The 23,136-nt window shown below is 40.3% G+C and overlaps 1 protein-coding gene and 1 pseudogene across 2 annotated transcripts in view; both read right to left on the reverse strand.

The window, feature by feature from the left end:
- LOC308262380 (uncharacterized protein) overlaps positions 1-23,136 on the reverse strand; it is a gene marked incomplete at both ends in the record, with an annotated part of 37,311 nt that overhangs the window by 13,181 nt on the left and 994 nt on the right. The window contains one exon of the mRNA XM_080694802.1: positions 737-787. Coding sequence (XP_080550928.1) covers positions 737-787 — 51 coding nt within the window. The remainder of the gene's footprint in view (positions 1-736; positions 788-23,136) is intronic.
- LOC308262620 (protein LSM14 homolog A-like) lies at positions 18,745-20,471 on the reverse strand (annotated as a pseudogene). Its single transcript has 3 exons — positions 19,391-20,471; positions 18,938-19,181; positions 18,745-18,830 (listed from the first exon to the last, which is right to left on the reverse strand). The product of its transcript is annotated as a protein LSM14 homolog A-like (transcript).

Raw genomic sequence — 23,136 nt, forward strand, 5'->3', positions numbered from 1 at the left:
ACAGACAGAACATAATCAAAATGTGTACAAACAAGGAAGGAAAAGCTTCTGTCCTTGACCAACAGTAAATATAGTAACAGCCGCCACTAAGAACAGTTTGGGCCCCATCTGTCCAAGAGGTCACCAGGATCTGATGCTGTTTGACAACAGTCAGGTGTGTTGGTTCTGTGCAGTGAGGGAGCTGCCTGCTAGTTCTAGGACAGGGGAGGTCAGAGGCCCAGAGCTCACTCATTTCCTTGAAGCCTCATCTCTGTCCACTATTGTTCTGGGAACCCAATTGTCAAGAACAGAGACTGTGGGAAACATTCCAGATGCAAGCCATAGCACTCAACCATACCTACATCCACCTCAGACTGCCCTGCAGCACCTGTCTCCAGACACACTGCTGCTGAACAATATAAATAGATGTTCATGTTACTGTGGTTGGCTTTGTGTTACTTCTCGGTCAAAATCCTAAATGGGACGACAGACATTTCTGGTTACTAAGATGTCTTTTGCCTGATATGATTTTCTGGAAGACATGAAAATTTCCCCTGTACCTCACTTCTCCTGACACATACTCAAAACTGCCTCACTAGAAAAACATAATTGCCATACATCTTATATATCCCAGAGCAGATTACAGAAACACATCAAGAACCAGAGTCTTTAAATGACAGGAACACAAACACATGCAATAGGTGTAAGAATACAAAAGCCCCAAGGCACTGAAATAACATATTCTGTTGTACTCTACCTTAGAAATGTTGCTTGAATGACTCATGGAATGTCCCAAAGTCTTCTCATTCTGCAAGAAAACCAAACAAGTGTTAAATATCAAGCTTTGATAGAAATATACAAAGAACAACTCACTGGTCCCAAAAATCTTACTGACAAATTTTCCTGTAACTGGAATTTGAGATGCACAAACTACTATGTACTAGATGTGTGCAGCCAGATATTAGATACTGGAGAACTGGGAAAAATTAATAAAACAGTAGTTTATACCCTGAAAAAAATTATCAGGAAAAAACCCAAGAATTTCAAATCAACTAAAAATAATACCTGTCTTAAGACACACTCAGAGCCGGGTGTGGTGGCGCACGCTTGTAATCCCCGTGCTTGGGAGGCGGAGACAGGAGGATTGTGCTGGTTCGGAGCCAGTCTCGCTGGCTTAAGAGACCCTGTTTCCAAATAAAAAAATAAAAATAGGTCTGGGAGTGCAGCCCAGAGGTAGAGAGCTTCCAAGAACCCCAGTACCACCAAAAAAAAAAAAAAAAAAAGACACGCTCAGGTGTAGGTTCAGAGGTGAGAGGCCACATGTTCGGTGACACATGCTACAGTCCATGCTATGAAGAACCACTAAGTTTCACCTGAATCATACGGCTGCCAAAGTTCTGGGCACCCAACAGGAACTTCTCCGTGCTCACAGCTCCATCAATCTGTTCTTCCTCTTGGAGCAGAAATCTGAAGCTCTGCTGGCCCCTGCCCTCACAATCCTCTACATTCAGTCACAAAGTCTTGTATTAACTCCTCCACCTTGATGTCTCCCCATCTCAAACCTGATTTCCATCTTTATTATCAGTCCCCTAGGTTAGACTTTCTTCACTGGAATTCTTCCATCATGGTTTGGATATAGAATGTCCCCCAGAGAAAAGCTTATGTACTGGCAATGCACAGATGTCCAGAGATGAAATAATTGAATCATGAGGATTCTAAGCTTAGGGTGAACTAATCAATGATTTAAACAGATTTGCTGGATGGTACTGTAGGCAAGTGGAATGCGGCTAGCGGAGGTAGGTCATGGTGGGAGGGGTCCCTGGCCCTTTTCTCACCCTGCTTCCTGGCTGCCCTGAGCCTCTTTCCTCACCACACCCTGCCACCATGCAGTTTCTTCCGTGGTGTCACCTGACCATGAACTGAACCTCTGAAACCATGAGCCAACTGGTTTTCTCTTCTAAGTTTTTCTTGTCAGGTATTTTGGTCATAGCGATGAAAAAGCCAACTGATACAAGTTCCTACCTGGCAGTTTTGCTTTTATATTAATCTTCCTGATATATAAGAGTTATAGCATAAACTCTGTACTCCTCTTCCAAATTCATATATTGAAGTCCTAACCTCTAATAACTCAGAACGAGACTATATCTGAGGGGGACTTAAAAGCTGATTACATTAAAATGAGGCAATTTAGGAGATCCCTAATCCACTATGACTGGTGTCCTTATAAGAGGAGCTTAGGACACAGGCAAGTGATAAAGATCACATGAAGACATAAGAGAAGAGCCATCTACAAGCTAAGGAGAAACCTCAGAGGAAGCCTATCCAGCTGGTAACAAGCTCAGACTATCAGCCTCCAAACTATTAGTTAAGCTCCCAGTCTGAGGTATCTTGCTTTAGTAGTCCCAGCAACTGAATACAGTAATTTTCTACACTATGCCTTTCTTTTGAAAAGTAGACATTCTAAATATAAATCAAGAAGATGGATTCCTAAGAATAGTAACCAGTGGCATAAGAATTAATTAGATAAGGCTGAATGAACTGATGAGGTTGATTGTAATTTTTCTTGGGAATACTGTTGATAATGTTTGAATGTTCTATTTTCTAGACAGCAAAAAATTCTTATAGGTACTATATTTGAAATCCACTAAGTTCCTGGCTTGGATTCCTAGCCTTAGGAACACACATTAAAGAGGCTTTAAAAAAATACAACCTGAGCTTCCTCAAGGCAAATTGCAGCAAGACAAACTCAAGAAGGCCCATTCTTACTGTGCCTTTATAAAATAAAACAGGCAAAAACCAAACAGATGTTATCGGATGTGATCAAGAATTACTTTTCTATGAGGATTAATTTTTTGTTAGTGCTTTTATTGGTGAATTGTAGAGGTTCGGAGTGACACATACATGTGTGCAGGATTCCCACTCTGCCTCCCCCTCCCATAGTCTTTTACACTGATACAAATAACTTCATGTATGAATAAAGGACATTGGTTTTTTATATGAAAAGGAGAGCCTATAGAAAAAAAATGTGTTACAGTGGAAAAGTATTTGCTAGTTCTTTGTTGCAAATAAACTGTAGGTATCTGGTAGATATAAAAGTGGTGTCCTGTCTGAGAGTGATGTCAATTAAGTTTATCCCCATATGGAAAAACTAGTTGTGTCTCCACTTGTAATTCTTCCTTTTCTCCACCGAAATTGTTGCTCTGTTGATTTTTTTCCTTCAACCTGGTGAAACATTTGTCTACTACTCTCATAGCATATGAGTAAATTATATTTCTTTAGTACATGTTCATAAGTTGTTTTATCTTTTCTCATTGCAAGCTCATAGGTTGTTTTATTTTTTTCTCATTGCAAGCTCATCTTTTCTTGCTTCTTTTTCCTTGTGGTTAACACATATAAAGTTTACCATTTTTAACCGTTTTAAAGCATGCAATGCAGTGATATTTAGCATACTTACAATGCCACGCAACCATTATCATTATCTAGTGCCAGAACATTTTTATTATTCTAAAGTTAAACCCCCAAACTTTTTCTTTGGTGGTACTAGAGATTAAACCTAGGGGCATTCAACCTCTGAGCAATACTCCCAGCCCTTTTTAAAATTTTTTTGTTTTGAAACAGTCTTGATAGGTTGCTGAGAATCTTGCTAAGTTGCTGAGACTAGTGTTAAAACCATCATCCTCTTGTCTATGCCCCACTAACTCTTCAGCATCTGCTCATTCCTCTCTCCCCTCACCAGGCACCCGCTGATGTACTGAATTTGCCTTTTCTGGATATTTTATACAAATAGAATTATACAATAAATATGTGGGCTTCTGTCGCTGGATTCTTTCACTCAGCACAATGTTTTTAGAGCTCACCAATGTTGCAGCATACCTGAGCACTTCACGCCCTTCATGTTGAATATTCTATTGTGTGGATTCACTACATCTCGCTTACCCACTCATCCACAATGGACATTTGGGTTATTTTCCTTCTGGTTATTCTGAATAGTGTTGCTATGAACATTCATGCCCACATTTTTGCTTGAACATTTGGATTTTAGTTCTTTGGGTTTGTAAATCTAGAAATGGATTGATGGGTCGTATGGTAGGCAGTGCTGTTTAACAACTGGAGCTCCACCAAACTTCTCCATAGCACCTATACTACTTTTCATTCTTACCAGAAATGTGTGGACAAGGTCCCAGTTTGCCCACATCCTCAACAACGTTCATTCTGTTATTCTGATGACAGCCTACTTAGCAGGTATAAACTGGCATCTCTGCAGTTTTGAATGCATTGCCCTAAAGAATATGGATTTGCACTTACTGTTTCTGCTTGTTGGCCAAGACAAATTATATTTGACTACACAGATGTTGAGGAACCAATCAGCCATGTCCCTAACAGAAGTGCAGTCCTCACTTGTAAAACGAAACTTTTTGACTCATAAATTCAGGAATTTTCTGAGCCTCTCAACTCGTGGTTACCAGGGGCTGGGAAGGAAACAGTGGAATCAGTTCAAACACAGTTCTGTCAGAATTCAACCCTATACCTCTTCCTGGCAAGCACTAAAATGTCCCCTCAAGAGCTCACTTAATGTTTGGAGCCAATGCAATTGGGTCATGAGGGTTGCAATCCCAGCACTGGAGAAATCTACTGTAATGGATTTACCCGGAAGGTACCCAGCAGGCTGGTAGGGTGTGGCTGGAGGAGGTGGTCCCTGGGGCTGCCTTGGGGATTATATAAAGTTTCTCCCCCTGCTCTCTTGCTCCCGGTCCCCATGATACGAGTACAACCATGTGCTCTCCCTCCACCATGCTCTGAGATCTCTGGACTCCAGCCTAACACAGGCTGAGTCTGAAACCTTACATAAGAAAATAAGTCTTCTTAGCTCTAAGTTATGTGGTCAGACATTGACATTATAGCTGCAAAAATACCAGTGGATACAACAAATGGTATCAGAAGTGGGGATGTAAGACCAAATGCTTGCCATGCCAGCTTTCATTACTGTTTTGATACTATTCCTTTTTTCTATGGCTCAATTCTTCCTTTTGGAAATGTAAAGTTTTTATGTCTTGCCACTGCATATGGGATGCATGTAACTCGCTTTTTATTTTGATCTTGTCTTTTACAGGGACTCACTGAAGAGTTCAACTTGACTGTGGGTACTCTTGGAGAACACTAAACACATTTTGCATTCTGAGCTAGGAATGAGCTCTTTAGATGCTGGGGTGAAATGTTATAGTTAGATATAAAATGTACCCTAAAGAATTCAGAGTCCCTCCTCCCCCTGCTTTGTTGCTTTTGACCCCTGTGCTGTGAGGAGCAGAGCCCATGTGCTCTCCCGTCACCGTGCCCTGAGATCCGTGGCCCCTGCCTCATGTGGACTGAGCTTAGAACTATCAGAAAATAAATCTTCTTTCCTCTAAGTATTGTGGTCCAATATTTAGATTATGGCTGCAAGAATGCTGACAGATACACCTACCTACAACTGCTGATTCTGAGGAAGCCAGATTGAAAACCTCTTTAAATAATGATTTGAGGAACAGGCAGGGGAAGACAGAATGGGAAGGAATTCTACAGTCTCTCAAAATATGGGCATGTTAAAAAGTAGACTTTTCCAACTCATAGGGATTTTATGTGGTTTGGAGCTTTAGTTTCAAATTGTTTACAATTTTACTTTCTTGAAAAGAATAGAAAGGTATTAAAATCTTACTTTAAAAATATTGGTGTGGTCGGTGCAGTATACAGAATTATGTGCCCCCTAAATTCAAGAAATGGGAACTCTAAAACATTGTTGGTGAGATTGCAAATTAGTGCAACCACTTTGGAAAACAGTATGAAGAATCCTCAGAAGAATGGGAACAAATCTACCATTTGATCCAGCAATACCACTTCTGGGTATCTACCCAGAAGATAGGAAACCAAACCACCAAGCTAATGCATATGTATCTATGTTCATAGCTGTACAATTCACCATAGCCAAACTATGGAACCAGCAAAAATGTCCATCAACAGATGAATGGATTACAAAACTGTGGGATATGTACACAATAGAATTTTACTCAGTCATCAAAAAAACCCTCAATTACATAATTTTAAGGGAAATGGATGGAATTGGAGGACATTATGCTAAGTGAGATTAGTCAGTCACAAAAAATAAGAAATCAGATGCTTTCCTTAATATGTGAAAGCTAAGGAGAAATGGGTCATAGGAGGAATTCTAGATGAAAAAGAAAATCCTATAGAGGAGCAAACAAGACAACCTAAATGAGGGGATGGGAGGGGAGAATAAGTAAATTGTCTAAAACACACAATGTACTTAAACATATCAAAGTCAACCACTAAGCCAAGCATGGGAAGGAGGGATGGGGAGAGAATGTGGTGGGAATTGGGTAGGGGTTAAATCGGTGATGTGCACATGTACGTACACACTTTTTTTTTACCCCAATATGATGTATGAATATAATGCACCAATAAAATTTTTTTAAAAAAGCCTCAACTATAGCCATATGATCAAATTAGAGACATGAGCTTTAGGAAGTAACTGAGATTACATGAGATCATAATGGTAGGGACCTTAGCCCAATAGGACCAATGTCCTTACAAAAAGAGAAACTGACAACAAGGATGTACACACAGAGAAAATGCCACAAGAGGATGCAGAGAGAAGGTGCCACCTGCACACCAGGGGCAGCGCCCTCAGTAGAAACAACTGTGCTGGCCTCTGATCCATCTCTCAGAACCTTGAAAAAATCAGTTTCTGTTGTCAGAGCCTTAGTGTGTGGGATTTTGGTACGTCAGCCTTAGCAGGCTAATATAGCCAGCAGAGCGGACTCAAGAGACACTGATATAATCTACATTTCAAAAATAAAAGAAAAAGAAAAGTAGTTTTAAGGAACAACAAAAATGGCACACACAATATCATTCCATATGAAGTACAAACTTAAAACTTGGGACACATGAAGTTATTACAACTTTAACAAGAAATTTAATTTCAGGGAAACACAATCGTGTCACAAAAGGGGGGAAACCCTACAGTTTATAACACTGTATTTTAACAAAAGGAGTAAGGTAATATAATTAAAGTAAGGCAAAAAATGCAACAATTGCTTTTCCTAAGGAAAGCAATATAGTCCAAATTCACAGTAGTATGGTTGTCTGCTTCCGTACTTCTTTATGCTTTAATTGGACAATAATGAAGTAACAGGTGTCTAAAAAAAATAGATGACCAAACACATGACCCTAACAGCTAACTCCTTGTGCTGGGGCCACTCCTGCAACCTCTGGATTGGGGCTTCTCCTTTATTTGGTGGGCTTCTGGAGAATACCTCCAGATTCTCTGCAATTGCAGATGTGGTGTGACTACCCAGAGTATGCTGCCTTGCTTAGCACCATACATGCTCGAGTTTAAGACTGATGGAAGTACAAATACACACATTTAGGGTTACCCTCTGACACAGACAAATAAAATGCCTTCTAAAATCTACACAAAAAAGCCAGGCATAGTGGTCCACACCTGTAATTGTTGGAAGGCTGAGACAGGAAGAATTGCAGGTTCTTGGATAGCCTCAGCAACTTAGTGAGACACTGTTTCAAAATTAAAAATTATAACAGAGCTAGAGGTATATCCCAGTGGTAGAATGCCCCTGGGTTCAATCCCTAGTATCACCACCACCAAAGGGGGGGGGGGGCATGAACAGAAAGGTATGGTGGCATCTGCCTATAATCCTTGTACTTGGAAGGCTGAGACAGGAGGATCACAGGTTCAGACTGTTTCAAAATAAAAACATAAAAAGGGCTAGAGGTATATAGCTCAGAGGTAAAATGTCCCCAAGATTAATCCATAGTATTCCCCCAACACACAATGTAGATAAATGTGGTATGATTAGAATCATAACCTACTAGCAATACATAAAAATTATTTTCAAATGCATTTTCTGAATATGAAATAAGGTTCTGCTGAAGACAAAGGTCTTTGGACTACTGAGTTTTTAAAAAAATATTAACTATATAAATAGTAAAATGAACAGATAAACTTCTGCCATTTAAAAATGATGCATCCAATTAGTACACAAAACCTTGAAGCTGAAATACTAATCAGAATGTGTTTGCTATAAAAGTTGCTATAGAAACTATACTACTACTTCCTGCAATGCTATATGAATACCAAGCTCTGTCCAGAGGCTACAGAAGTCCTCCGCACAGAGTGAGGGACATTCAGAAGCAGTTACTGACAACCTACTATGAGCCAGCGGCTGCTCTAGGCCCTTGGAATGCTGAGTGAGTGAGGTGAGACCCGCTCTATGCAGTTTCAGAAGCATGCTGCAGGAGACTGTTGTCTTCCCAGGCTGGTGGAGAGCTCACAGAGTCTATTCTAGGTGTAAAGCGGTAAATGATAGTTACTAACAAGATAATGTATCCAATTTGGCTCAGATTCCTTGGTGCTCTGCTTCTTCTCATCTTTACTATTTTTGTGTTTTATAGCTCAAGAGAATCTTACAGTCTCAGCAAAGTTTTTAAAAGAGAGAGTATCCATACAAAAGCAGACAGACAAAGCAAATGGCTATGTCAGAACGGCTCTGCCAAATGAAATTACAAGTCTGGCTTTTACTTACACACACACACAGTAAACAATAGCAACAAACAGAACAAAGACCCTTTGTTCTGTCTTCTATACATTTTTCCATCCTATGAGAAACTAAAAGATCTTTCCAGAATGAATGTTTCAGCAGAAAGAATTGAGATAGTTTCAGAGAAAATGCTTTCTGTAGAAAATAGCAAAAGAGCCTGCAGCTGTACTCATTCAAATTATGAAATAAGTTGTCTTTCTCAAGATTTTCCAAAGCCATGATTCAAAAGTCCATGATTTAAAATCAAATGGGTAACACTACATCAATAAAAAAGATATTTTTTAGAACAAAAGTAAGATGATATCATTAGCATGCTATAATATGTGCATTTAAGCTTATTGGCTTCAAAATAGTTTCCACAATTTCAAGGAACACTTTGGTTAAAAACAATGTACACCCTTTAATACGTGCACTGCCAAGATTCTTAGATGGGGTATCTCTATAGAGACTGCTTCATCTATTTGTTCCAGAAAGCCTAAGGGCATCCCTCAAATCTGGAAGAAGCCCAGCACTGCTAGCAGGGCATTCTGCCTACCTGAAGCTTCATTGTCCAGCAGGAGTGCATCGGTGTCTCCTCAGTGCTGCAGTCCCCCACAGCATGGCGCCTGTGCTCCATGCTGGGGATGGGCTCTGCCTGCCCTGCAGCTGCCTCCCCCTAGCAGTGAGCAGAAAGGCATCCTTGTAGCCACAGGATATGTGGGGCTTGCTGGGGCTGGCCCCAGGGCAACACTCCTGGATCAAACTGGACTACTTCCTCCAGCTGATTTTCAAGGGACAGAGGTAGCGGATGAATAATTCATGACAAACCGATTCCAGCAGCCAATTTCCCTCTGCTCTGTGGTCTCCCCACTGCAATATGCAATGTCAAGACTGTAAGCCATGCCTACTGGCAGGCAAGGAAGGGAAGTTCAACTCTCCAGTCAATGACAGGAAATGTTACTGGATGTTTGCTCTTCTTGTATGCTAACCTATCACCCAGGCTTACTCGGGTTAAGAAAAAATATGGAAAAAGTAAATAATTAACCACAGATGTCTGGGAGAACAAAAAAAAAAAAATCCTTTTCTCTCTAAGCCTATTCCACATAAGGACTCTGGCTACAGGAAAAGCAGCACAGTGCCTGCAGGTCAGTATTTACATTTAGCAAAAGACCAACGCCTGCAAAGTTAAAAACAAAAAACAAAAAACAGGCTGGGGGAGGGGAGCTCTGATGACCAATGCCAGGAAACAAACTGCTTCAGAGGGGAATGTTTCTGCTATAAATAAACCTTTCATCTTATTGGTATTCTAGGAGGCAGATGAATGTTCATTTCCCTCGATGTATCCACACTTCCACAAGTGCAATTTGAGCAGTCAATTCCCTGCAACTAAAGGCTCAATTCCAGGAAGAAGCTGAGCCAAAGACCAGAGACCCAAACTCCTCCCATCTGGCCTCTGCCTCTACAGAGCCAGTCACCTGTGATATTCCCCCACCCCCCGCCGTTCCCTGCAGCCTTCATTTTCACCTAGCTTCTTTGGTGTTTCTTTTTCTTCTACACTACTAGAAATACTTCAAGCTTTTGTGTGCCCAGTGAGATAATTGGGGGTCATGAGTATTTGGTTCCTAGCCACTTCTAATTTATATGTTGCTTCTGCACATAATGTTTTCTGAGTCTCCTTGCCCTGAGTCTCTCTTTTCCCTTCATTTTGTTACTTTCTTTTCTTGCACTTATGAGTTTATGTGTTACACCACTCAAGTTTCAAAACTATTCCACAGTACTCAGGAATTCTCCTGTTTTAAAGGGAAACTGCTGCTTCCAGAACGGACTCTGCATCCGACTTTGGCACACCCTGTGCCTTTCTGTCTGTGTGGAGGTCTCCCGGTGCTTCTCACTGGCTCGTGTGTCACAAGGACGCCGTGTGCCACTGTGTGTCTGGAAACCTTCCCCTTGCTGCTGCACTGTGAGTTGTGAGCTGGTATGGCCACTCTGATTGGGGTTAGATGGGATCTCAGTGTGTTTTTGATTTACATCTCCCTGACTGCTAACAATGTTGAGCATTTTTTCATGTATCTACTGGCCATCTGTATCTCTTCTTTTGTGAAGTGTCTATTCAATTCAGTTGCCCATTTCTTGATTTGAGTTATGCTTTTCTAGTGTAAAGCCTTTTAAGTACTTTGTATATTCTAGATAATAATCCTCTGTCAGAGGAATTACTCTTCTCCCATTCTGTAGACTTTCTCTTTAGATTCTTGATGATTTCCTTGATGAGTAGAAACTTTTTAGTTTGATGCCATCCCACTTATTCTTATTTTAATTTCCTGAGCTTTGAGGGGTCCTGTGGAGGAAGCTTCTACCTGTGCCTATATGTTGGAGTGTTGAACTTATGCTGTCCTCTACTAGCTTCATAATCTCTGGCCTAACTCACACGTCTTTGATTCATCTTGAGTTGATTCCTATGCAGGGTGAGAGGTAAGGATTTAGTTCCATTTTTCTACAAATTGCATAGGCAGTTCTCCCAGAACCTTGGCCACTTGGTCACTGTGAATAATGCTGCAGTGAACATGGAGGTGCAAACATGTTTGGCATAATGGCTTCCTTTCAGTGTTGAAAAGGCTGTCTTTTCTCCAGCATATGTATTTGACCCCTGTGTTGAAGATCAACTGACTGTAAGTGCACATGCACAATTCTATCCCATTCCTGGAGCCTCCTACTCTCTAACGCAAGCATAAGAGAATAAGTGTAACATCAAATGAGAACCTCTTCTATAAGAAGGGCTTAGCCAACTGCTGATTAAAATTTCTTAAACTATGAGCCAAAAATAAACTCTTCTTCCTTTTAAGCTGTTTATCTCAGTTAACTAGCTACAGAGACAGAAAGCTGACTAGCACAATTTAAGATCCTTCCATAGCTATTTTAAAACATACAATAATATGATACTATAAAATCAAACAAACCAGAACTTACTTCTGCTATCTAACTGAATCACATCTGCCCTTTTCCAACCACCCCCACATCCCGGCCTCTGGTAACCACCATCCTACTCTACTTCACTGAGTTAGCTATTTTTAGATTTCCAATTTAGGTCAAATCATGTGGTATTTGTTTATCTGTGTCTGGCTTATTTTACTTTACATAATGCACTCTAGATTTATCTGTGTCACAAATGACAAAATTTCCTGGGTGTTTTTTTTTATGCTGAATAGTATTCCATTGTGTTATACATCAGAATTTTAAAATCTGCCTATCTGCTGATTCAAGCTTAGGTTGTTTCCTCATCTTGGCCACTGTGAATAATGCCAGAATGAACAGGGAGGTGCAAACGTCTCTTTGGCATAATGTTGTAACTTCCTTTCAGTGTACACCCAGAAATGGGATTGCTGGTTCACACACTCATTCTATTTTTAGTTTTTTAAGAAGCCTCCATACTGCTTTCCAAAATGCTGTATTTATTTATAATATAACCAACATCGTAAAAGTTTCTTTTTCTCCGTATCTTCACCAAGATTTATCTTCCATCTTTTTTATAACAGCCAATCTAATAGGTGTGAGATGGTATCTCTTGTGGTTTAATCTGTGTTCTCTGATGATTAGAGATGTCGAGCATTTTTCATCTATCTTTTGGCCATTTCTAGGTCTTCTTTTGAAAAACGTCTATCCAAGTTCTTTGACCATTTTTTATTAGGCTTGTTTCCTTGTTACTGAATGTTTGAATTCCTTGTATATTCTGGGTATCAGCACCTTATCTGATGTATGTTTTACAAATATTTTCTCCTAATCTTTGGGTTATCTCTTCACCATTTTGTGGGTTTTTGTTTTTTATTTTACTTTTTTATGGTGCATTTTATTTATACATCATAATTGGGGCAAAAAACTTGTGTAGACATAAATGCACACATCACCCTGCCAGCCCCCACCCAGTCCCCACCCCACTCCCTCCCCCCCATGCTTGGCTTAGTGGTTGACTACGATATGAATACGTGCATCGGGTGCTTTAAAGGGTTTCCCTCTCCCCCCTCCCATCCTCACAGTCAGGTTGCCTTATTTGCTTTTCTGTAGGATATCTTTTTTCACCTAAAGTTCCTCCTATGACCCCTTTCACCTTAGGTTTCACATATTAGGGAAAACATTTGATTTCTAACTTTTTGTGACTGACTAATCTTGCTTAGCATAATGTCCTCCAGTTCCATCCATTCCCCTAAATGCTGCAATTGTGGGTTTTTTTTATGGATGAGTAAAATTCCATTGTGTACATGTCCCACAGTTTTGTAATCCATTCCTTCCTCTGTCCTCACCATTTTGTTTCCATTCCTTTGCAGAAGAAACCTTTTAGTTTGTTACAATTTCATGTGTCTGTATTTGCTTTCCCTGCCTGTGTTTTTGGGGTCATTTTTTAAGAAATCACCTGTCATGGAGTTTTTTCCTCACTTTTTCCTATTAATTTTATGGTTTTAGGCCTTACATTTAAGTTTTTAATGCATTTTAACTGATTCTTATACACGGGCTATAAGTGGCAATATCTCCAAGTTGTAGTAGTCTTATCTACATTTATGTTTCAAAACTTATATGTACAAAAGGAAACTTAGAAGTTCAAAGCCATCAATTGAAACTTAATGCTCAGCAGTACCACTCTCTTTATGTCTAGAAAAGCATCAGAATTTGCCTCTTCACTCTCAAGGAAAACAAGCCTTTACAGCAGAAAGCAATCATTTAGTTAAGAGGTCATCTTAGACTCTTAAATGGCACGTGTGCTACATATTTCCTATAAATTGGGAGACATCCCAGGACTTTACCACTGTCTGTTTTTTAAGACTGTGATCACTGTCTTTTACCAGGTAGAAAAAACAACCTCAGAAACAGATCTGAAAGAGCCACTCCAGGGCCCAAAGGAAAGCTACAGATACAGAACAGCTACCAATTACCACAGTAAGTCTGGTTTCCAGGGGTGAGAAATGCTACTACGGCTTGAACGTGGTGTGACCACACCAGAACTCATGTTGTGGTGTGGACCCAAATACACTGGTGTTGACGGATAAGTGGAGCCTTTAGGAGTGTTCTGTGCTGCTAGGATGAATATGGCTCCCATGAGGGAGGTTAGCGGTCATCAGAGTGAGTTGCTACAGAGAGTCTGGCTCCTCCGGGACCTCCTCACTTGGCTCACCCACATTCAGCTTTTCTGCAGTGAATGGAGCAGCATAAGGTCCCCAACAGAAGACTTCTGGCCTCCAGAACTGTAAATGAAATAAGGCTCTCTTCTTATAAATTACCAAGTCCCAAGTGTGCTGCTATAGACATATAAAAAGGATGAACACAAAAAGCCTCTTGAGGCTCTTGCAGGTGAGGTAGACAGGCGGCTTGAGAAGCTGTGCAAATGGCCTCAGAGTTGGTGATGCCTAACCTGACAGTAATCTGGAACAGAAATGTTTTAAAAATGCATATTCAAGATGCAAAAAGAAGCCAGGAATGGTCTAAAAGTGGTAACCAGAATGCTGAGTGTCAACAAACTGATACATTAAACAAGGAATTTAAAAATTTTTTTAAGTATACTTTTACTGGTGCATTATAATCTCGTGTCATAATGAAGCTCAGGTTGATAAGGACATAAATGCACTAAGCACTTGGTGGGCTTCCCCCAGCCACCAGCTCACTCCCCCTCCCCTTACCTGTACATGATATTGAGACTGGCATTGGTAACTTTGTGCATGTACATAAGCTCAATGGAAATGTTTCCTTTACCAATTCTCCCTCCCCACACACCTCCATCACCTCAGTGGGGGTTTCCCCATTATCTACAGTCCCTCTTATATCCCAATGATTACTCTTTAGCTTCTGCATATAAGAGAAAACATGAACCTTGAATTTCTGCGACTGGCTAATCTGAGCATAATATTCTCTAAATCTATCCATTTTCCTGCAAATGACCTAATTTTGTTCTTCCTCATGGCCGAGTGGAATTCCATTGTGTGCATATCCCATAATTTCATAATCCATTCATCTGTTGTGGACACATAGGTTGGTTCCATAATTTTTCTATTGTGAATTGTGCTTCTATAAACATGTATATGAATGTATCACTGTAATATTCTGATTTCAATTCCTTTGGAGAGATACCCAGAAGTGGTATAGCTGGATCATATGATGATTCCATTCCAAGACTCTGAGGACCATGGTGTCTGCCCTAATTTGCAATCCCAGCAACAGCATATAAGAGTTACTTCCCTACATACTTACCAGCATTTGCTGTTTGAATTCTTGATGATTACCATTCTTATTGGAGTTAGATGGAATCTCAATGCAGTTATTTTTTATATGTGTGTTGTACTGAGGATTGATAATTCTACTTCCAAGCTATATCCCTAGTCTATATTTTATTCTTTATTTTCAAAAACAGGATCTCACTAAGTTGCAGAGGACTTCACTAAGTTATCTGGGGCTGGCCGTGACTCTGCAATCCTACTGTCTCAGCCTTCTAAGTACTGGGATTACAATTGTGTGCCACCACTATGGGTCTCAGGGTAGTTTAGCATTGCACCTCCCTGATTGCTAATTATATTGAACATTTTTACATATTTATTGAACATTTGTATTTCTTCTTTTGTGAAATGTCTACTTGGTTCCATTTTCCATTTTTGATTGGGTTATTAGGAGTTGTTTTAATATAAAGTTAGTCATATATTCTAGATATTAGTTCTCTACCAGCAGAGTAGCTGATAAAGATCTCCCATTCTGAAGGCTCTTTCTTTACACTCTTGATGGAAGAGTTTACTGAACAGAAACTTCTTAGTTTAATGCCATCCCACTTATTAATTCTTGTTTTAGTTTCCTGAGCTTGGAGGAAGTTCCTACCAGTGCCTGCATGTTGGATTTTTGTTCCTACACCCTCGTCTAGTCATTTCAATCTCTGGTCTAATTTCCAAGTCTTTCATCCATCTTGAGTTAACGCTTGTGCAGGGTGAGAGGTTGGAGTTTAATCCCATTTTTCTACAAATGGATAACCAGTTTTGCCCACACCATCTGTTGAAAAGGTTGTCTTTTTTTCTAGCATATGATTTAGGTACCTTTGTCAAAAATTAACTGGCTGTAAATGTTCCATTGGCCTATACATTAGTTTTTGTACCAATACCATTCTGTTTTTATTAATTTGAAGTCAGGTATTGTGATGCCTACTACATAGTTCTTCTTGCTGAGAATTGCTTTGGCTATTTTGGGGTTTTTTTCCATATAAATTTTAGGAATTTGCTGGGCATAGTGGTGCACGCTTGTAATCCCCACACTTGGGAGGCAGAGACAGGAGGATCGCGCAGGTTTGAAGCCAGCCGTGCTGGCTTAAGAGACCTTGTTTCCAAATAAAAGTATAAAAAATAGGTCTGGGAGTGTAGCCCAGAGGTAGAAGGGTTTCCAGGAACCCCAGTACCAACAAAAATAAAAAATAAAAACAAATAAATAAATAAATTTCAGGATTTTATTTTTCTATCTCAAAACAAGGAATTTTTATCCTAAAGAATAAAACTATAGTTCCTGGAAGCAAAAAGTAGATCTGAGCAATAGGAGAAAGCTTGAGACAGGTTGGTTTTTTTTGTGTGTGTGCGTGTGTGTGTGTGGGGGGGTCTAGGGATGGAACCCAGGGGCATTCAACCTCCAAGCTACACCCCTTGCCCTATTTTTTATTCTTAATTTTGAAACCGGGTCTCACTGAGTTGCAGAGGACCTCACTAAGTAGCTGAGGCTTTCTGCGAACCATGATCCTCCCGGTCTCAGCCTCCCAAATGCTGGGATTACAAGCGTGCGCCACCACACCTGGCTGAGACAGTTTGTTTTTATCAGACCTTAAATCTCTAGCAACCAAAAAACACAGAAGAACACTCTTTGGAAGTAGAAGGTCAGGACCATGGTAAATACTCTAACAGGGCCTTCAAAACGAGCTGGCCCTTATGGTACAGAGTAGGTTCAAGCACTATACTAGAAGCCATGTTAGATGATGGAAAATTCTGACATATTAAAATTCTAGGTTTTTCCAGGTTCCTAATATTACACATTTATTAATTATAAGAGAATAATTCATCTGGTAGAGGAAAAAACAATGATTAAGAGGTAAAAGCATGGTAAATGTGCTTCAAAATACTGTTATTTCTTAGACAATTGTGAGGCTGACTTCTGAGGAGATGTCAGACACAGGTGAGTATAGTATTAACTGTCAACATTTATTTATCTACAGAGCAAATATAAAAGTGTTTATTTAACTATCACCCTGATGCCTAATGGTAAAAAATCCTCCTGTTGACCTCAGAAGCAAGAAGATGAGGCCAATAGTGGCCAGAAATAGCACAGTTTATAAACAAATGAAAGAAAAATACCACTTTCACTGTCCATGCAGCTTACTGTTTAAATATGAGCTAACCATGGAATTACCTTTTCGTTTATCCCTTTTCCAGAATACCACAGTGTATACTAGTTCTTTCAGAATCTCAGTTTAAAGGGGTGGAGAGAAAAAAGTTTAAAAAAATGTATTTTATGGAGAATCAGGCCTGATTAGACTTCACCAATCCAAGGTGGTCATGCTCAAGTCTTTGGTTTGAAAAGGAGACATGGGGGCGAAAGGCAGAGAGCAGGGCATCTCCTCAGCACATCCATGGCAACAGTGGCCTGGCTCCAGAACCAGCACCTTCCCCCTCAGTCAGCAGTGCTGGCTACAGAAGTGGCAGATTTTTCAGCCATGGTGAAGACAGATGTGTTTTATAGGAAGTGGCAATAGCAACTTTTGGACTCGTCAGCTCCTGAACTCAGCAGAGAAGTCTTCCTGGGCTGGAAATAAGCTCTTCCTAGAGACCAAGGAAAGGTTAGCTACTCTCTATGCATCTGCGTCTGTGTTTCCTCTTCTTAATCTAACTGGAAATGATGCTGTTCCTAACAGTAGATCCTAAAACTCTTATGTGTTCACAAGAAGATGAAATGGACATTATTCTAAAAGAAAAGTAAATTACAAAGAATGTCAAATGAAAAGTGTACTTCCAAACACTGACTTAATGGTGAAATGTAAAACTTTTGGACTTTAAAAATTTATTTACTAATAATTCTATGCTAAACTGTACACAATTTTTTGCTGACTTTAAAATGTTTATTCTTAGCTGGGTGTGGTGGCGCACGCTTGTAATCCCAGCATTTGGGAGGCTGAGACAGGAGGATCATGGTTCGTGGACAGCCTCAGCTACTTAGGCCCTTTGCAACTCAGTAAGACCCTGTTTCAAAATAAAGTATAAAAAATAGGGCTGTGGGTGTAGCTCGGAGGTAGAATGCTTCCAGGTTCCATCACTGGTACTGGAAAAAAAATTTATTATTTAAAAAATCAGTTGCTTTTTATACATCTACACAAAGTTCTTAATATTTCTCTGGCAACTGAATATATGGAATTTTACAATATAAAAAGTTACCTTTGCCTAAGAAATAGTTTTTACTGTGTGTACATGATTGACTGACAAAATTCTCTACCATCCAGCACCCTAAGTAATTGATTAAATAAACTACCTCATATTACAGGATTTCCAAAAAGAAAAAAAGAAAGCTATAGACAGACAGACAGACACACACACACACACACACACACACACACACACACACTCACTCACACTCTGTGGCTCAAAACACAGTATCATGGCCCTATCTGCAAGAAACTTGCAATAATTGCCAAATATATTTGGTGATAAAAAATTCTTTCAGTAGCTGGGCGTGGTGGCACACGCCTGTAATCCCCACACTTGGGAGGCGGAGACAGGAGGATCGCGCAGGTTCGAAGGCAGCCTTGCTGGCTTAAGAGACCCTGTTTCCAAATATAAAAAAGTAAAAAATAGGTCTGGGAGTGTAGCCCGGAAGTAGAAGGGCTTCCAGGAACCCCAGTACCACCAAAAGAAAAAAAAAATCTTTCAGTAATGAAAAAAATACTTATAAGTCCCACTGAAGTACTGCTTTAGCTTAACTATACATAAGAAATTACTTAACCTTCTACTATTCCAAATATACTTAGTAACTGCACTGTATCTCTGAAATTAAGCAGAAAATAAACAAACAAATGAAACCCAGCGCTGGTGACAAATATACAGCACATTCTTTATTCTTCACAAAGACTGAAAAAAATTTTCAGGACCATGAAGAGCTAGAAATTCACCTATTTTCAAAGACTTGTAGACTATGCAACAGCTTTGTTGTCTTTCCTATATTCAAATTTTTCAAACTCCCTGCCCCCATGACTTCCTCTGACTCCACCACAAAATCCTCGAGGAAGCCAAGCATGGTGGCGCAGGGGACCCTGTTTCCAAATAAAAATGTAAAAATAGGTCTGGGAGTGTAACCCGGAGGGCTTCCAAGAACCCCAGTACCACTAAAAAAAAAAAAAAAAAAAAAAAAAAAAAAAATTCCTCGAGGGATAGTAAAGGTATTACCTCTGCCATCACCACGCCCTCTGCCACCATGGAAACCAAGACCTCCTTTGCTTTGGTACCCTCCACGGCCACAGTTTGGGCAAAATGGGATTCCAAATGTATCAGCATTTAAAAGTTCTTCAGCCCAGGTCAGTCTTTGTTCCCCATTATCATCACAAGAAATGTTATCAAAGAAAGATTTCATCTTATATTAGGTCCAAGTGGATCTTCATTTTTTTTTTTTTTTTTTTGGTGGTGGTACTGGGGTTCCTGGAAGCCCTTCTACCTCCGGGCTACACTCCCAGACCTATTTTTACATTTTTATTTGGAAACAGGGTCTCCTAAGCCAGCACACGCGGCTGGCTTCGAACCTGCGCGATCCTCCTGTCTCTGCCTCCCAAGTGCGGGGATTACAAGCGTGCGCCACCACGCCCGGCCAAGTGGATCTTCTTCATCAGCATTTTCTTCACTGTTTTGGGCTATCAACTCCTGAGTCTCCTTTACCTTCACCATTTATAGGCTTCTCTTGTTTCTCAAGTTTATCTTAAGTTTATTATGAAAATCTGTCAATTTCCTTGTTAAATTGTGCATTTGCATTTTCAAAGTCAAAGTCTTTTCAAATTTCATAGGACCATCTAAAGGAATACCAAATCTTCCCCTGACACCTCGGCGACCCCTGCACCCTCTGCTTGGAGCAGAAGAACCACCTGGAACTACTTGTCTCTTGCTATCATTTCTGAGTTGCTCAATTTCTGGTCTTGAAATTTTGTGGGCTTCTGCTCACCTGTGTTCTTGATTCTCTATTGCTTTTTGGCTGGTAGATGGCAAAGGCCTCGTTGAGGCAGGGCTCCTTCTCCCAACAGGTGCTGGAGCAGGTAAGTGGGCCGAGGTGGTCTGTACTGCTTGTCCCATGCCATGGTTGGACTTTTTCTCAAAGATCTGAGGGCTTGAACGACCCTGAGATAACTGTGTTTTTATAGCCCTTGTATGCTGTGTAAAGGCAGAACCAATTGCAAAAGTCGACTTTGAGATAATGTGCTGCTGTTTGATGTTTCAGTTCCAAACGATGTCAAGGAGCTTCCAGAAACACCAACAGCACCAAACTGCTGCCCAACTAATGAAGTTGGACTGACAGTATGTTGGCATCCTGCCAAAAAAGATCCATAGGAACCCAGGATTAGAATTAAGAAGTAAATTAACCTAAGGATTACTGAAAAATAGCTGGGTCCTGAGGCAAAGAACATTGTGGGTTTGGTGGCTCACAAACAGTGAGGTCTTTAACATCACTCCCACGGAATATAATGTGTTCAAAAACATCATCTCAAGGTGGTATTGGATGATCTGTTGGTCTGTCTTTTGTACCAAAGGATCAAACTTTGGCAAGGGCCACAGTGGAGTTCTCGGTGTCGATGGTGTAGAGGCTATCCTCGTAGTAGATCTCCACCTTGGAGATGAGGCTGATCTTGCTGCTGATGTAGGGGATGCCCCCGCTCATGGTGCCACCGCTGCAGAGCCCCAGATCCCACACTGCTCCATGGCACTGCACCAGCTCCACTAACCTTCCCACCCTCCCACCCCGCCGGCAGCAATTCACAGGATGATTTTTAGTATAGGTCTAACTGGAATCAAACAATGTATTTCTTTGTATTTGTGATATAACCACGACATCAAGTTTCCATATGCAGACCAGAGTCTGAAAAGCAATGGATCAATGTCCATAAAACCCTAAAAAAATACTCCTCTTTAAGAAACATTTACTAAAGTGAAGTGGCAACAGAAATCCTTTTAAAAATTACAAAACCTTCTACTTATTCATCAACTGTAATGACTAGTATATGAAAGTCAACTCTCCAAAGAAGACACAAATTGTAGACACAGGCTCATGCAGTAGGTGCTACAAAAAGAATTGAGCACAAATTCAATTTTGGGATAGCAAGAGACAAAAGTGGGATAAGTTTTTTCTTTGCAGTTCTGAAAACAGGAGACAAGGGGACAGAAAGAAAGGAGGGGTTCCTCTGAAGAGCTGCTTTCTCATCTCTTCCTCAAGAACCTTCCGAGCATAGGAGGTTCAGAAATCATACTGAAAGATTTGAGGTTAAATTTGTACCAGGAAAACTGGGGGGGGGGGGGGATGGGCTCCACTGGTCACAAATTTACCTTCTAACCAATCATGATGTCACATTTCAGGCCTTAGAAACCTATAACCACTGCTCCCAGCACCATGCCGGCAGCTGCCCATGCTCTCAGGGCCCTGCCAGCTTCTGCTTTCAGTGCAGTTCCACCTCTGCCACACAGTGGCCTGTGACTACCAGTGTTGTCAGGTTTGTCCCAGGCACTCGCTTCTTTTCCATCAATACCAATCAAATCCCTAATTGCATAAATAAAACCAGTCAATGCCATTTATTTAAACCTTGAAGACCCTACCACATAGATCAATTCAATAAGCATTTATTGAAAATCTACTTACAATGAAATCTGTCATCGGGTATATATCTAGAAGAATCTCCCTTTTTGGCCTAAAATTGGACATTTTCCTTTCTCTGTTCCACAGAGTTTGTATAACTTTCTCATATACATGCTGCTACAGTTTAAATGTCTATCTGCCCCAAATTCCTATGCTGGGATCCTGGTCCCCAAAGCGACAGTATTTGGTGGTGACACATCTGAGAAAAACTGGGTCCTGGGAATGGAGCCCTCACGATAGGGTTAGTGCTCTTAGACGAAAAGACACAAGGGAGTTTGCTTCCTCCTTCTCTCCTCAGTAGGCGAGGACATGGCAGCTAGGCTACTGCTCAGGTCAGGAAGCGGGACCCCGATCTCACACTTCCAGTTTCTATAACTGTAAGACATCAATGTTTGCTGTTTAAACCACTTGGTTTGTGGTATTTTGTTACAGCAGCCAGAGCTGTCCAACATATGTACCAAGAAATCTCGGCCATCTGTTGTCCAAATTCAACACTGCAATGAATGATGAACAGACAGTTTTGGGGTGGTATATATTAAGCACCCAAGACCAAGGTTATGTTTAGTTATTTTAGAAATCTACTCCAAGTATTAATTTAAATAAATCTTCCATTGACAGAATATGGGAAAAATATTTCAAGGTATTCTTCCATTTATTTCAGTAAATAAAATCCTGAAAATAACATGACATCCTCTAATTATCTACCCTGCCACTATCCTCAGCCAGCATTTCAACCAGCACTGGTCAAAACATAAATGAAGAATATGGAAACTTTGTTCAATTTATACCAGAATTATTATTTTCTGCAGTCCATGTACTTCAAGATAATATGACAGATGTTTTTAAAGCTGCTTTATGGAATAAGAGAAAGAATCATGTAACATCATATATAATAATTCACATTCAAATGAGACATTATTTCTTAGTCATGGGCAAAGATTAAGTTTAACCATAAAATAGAAATTCTCTAAGAACTAACTGGCAAATGTTTATACAACACGCTGTGAAGGTAAGAGAGAAAAAGCTGGGCGGCACCTCCGATTACTTCATGTCCCTCCCTACAAGCATCCACCACACCCAATGGGTCAGGAAACTAAATCTCCCTTTCTCCCCATTACTGCTATCCCAGATAAGGTCAATGATACCTTTTTCCTGGGCCAAGGATCTGCAGGGATCAGCCTGTGTGCCAAAACCAGCCTTTACCTGTTTTTATTTCTTTTGTTTGTTTTGGCGGTGCTGAGGATTGAACCCGGGACATTCTACCTCCAAGTGACTCCTCCAGCCTGATTTGATTTCTTATTTGGAAACAGGGTCTCACTAGGTTGATGAGAGTCTCACTACTTGCTAAGGCTGGCTGCAAACCTATGGTCCTCCTGTCTTAGCCTCCCAAGTACTGGGATTACAAGTGTTTACCACCATATCCAGCTTCTGCCTGATTTTTAAACAACATTTTATTTGAACAGAGTCATGCCTACATATTTACACATTTCTCCACGTGTTTCCACACTATAGTGACAGAGCTGAGTAGCTGTGACTGTCTGGCTCACAAAGTCTAAAATACAGTCCTATACCACACAACTGTGTAAGATCCTATCACTACTGACATTTTGCCTGTCTTAGTATATTTAAATCTATTCTATGATGTTTGAACAATGATGAAATCACATTACAAGCCCATTTCTTGGAATGTAGAATG

The sequence above is a fragment of the Muscardinus avellanarius genome (assembly GCF_963383645.1).
Source record: "Muscardinus avellanarius genome assembly, chromosome: 4".
In the NCBI taxonomy this organism is placed as follows: Eukaryota; Metazoa; Chordata; class Mammalia; order Rodentia; family Gliridae; genus Muscardinus; species Muscardinus avellanarius.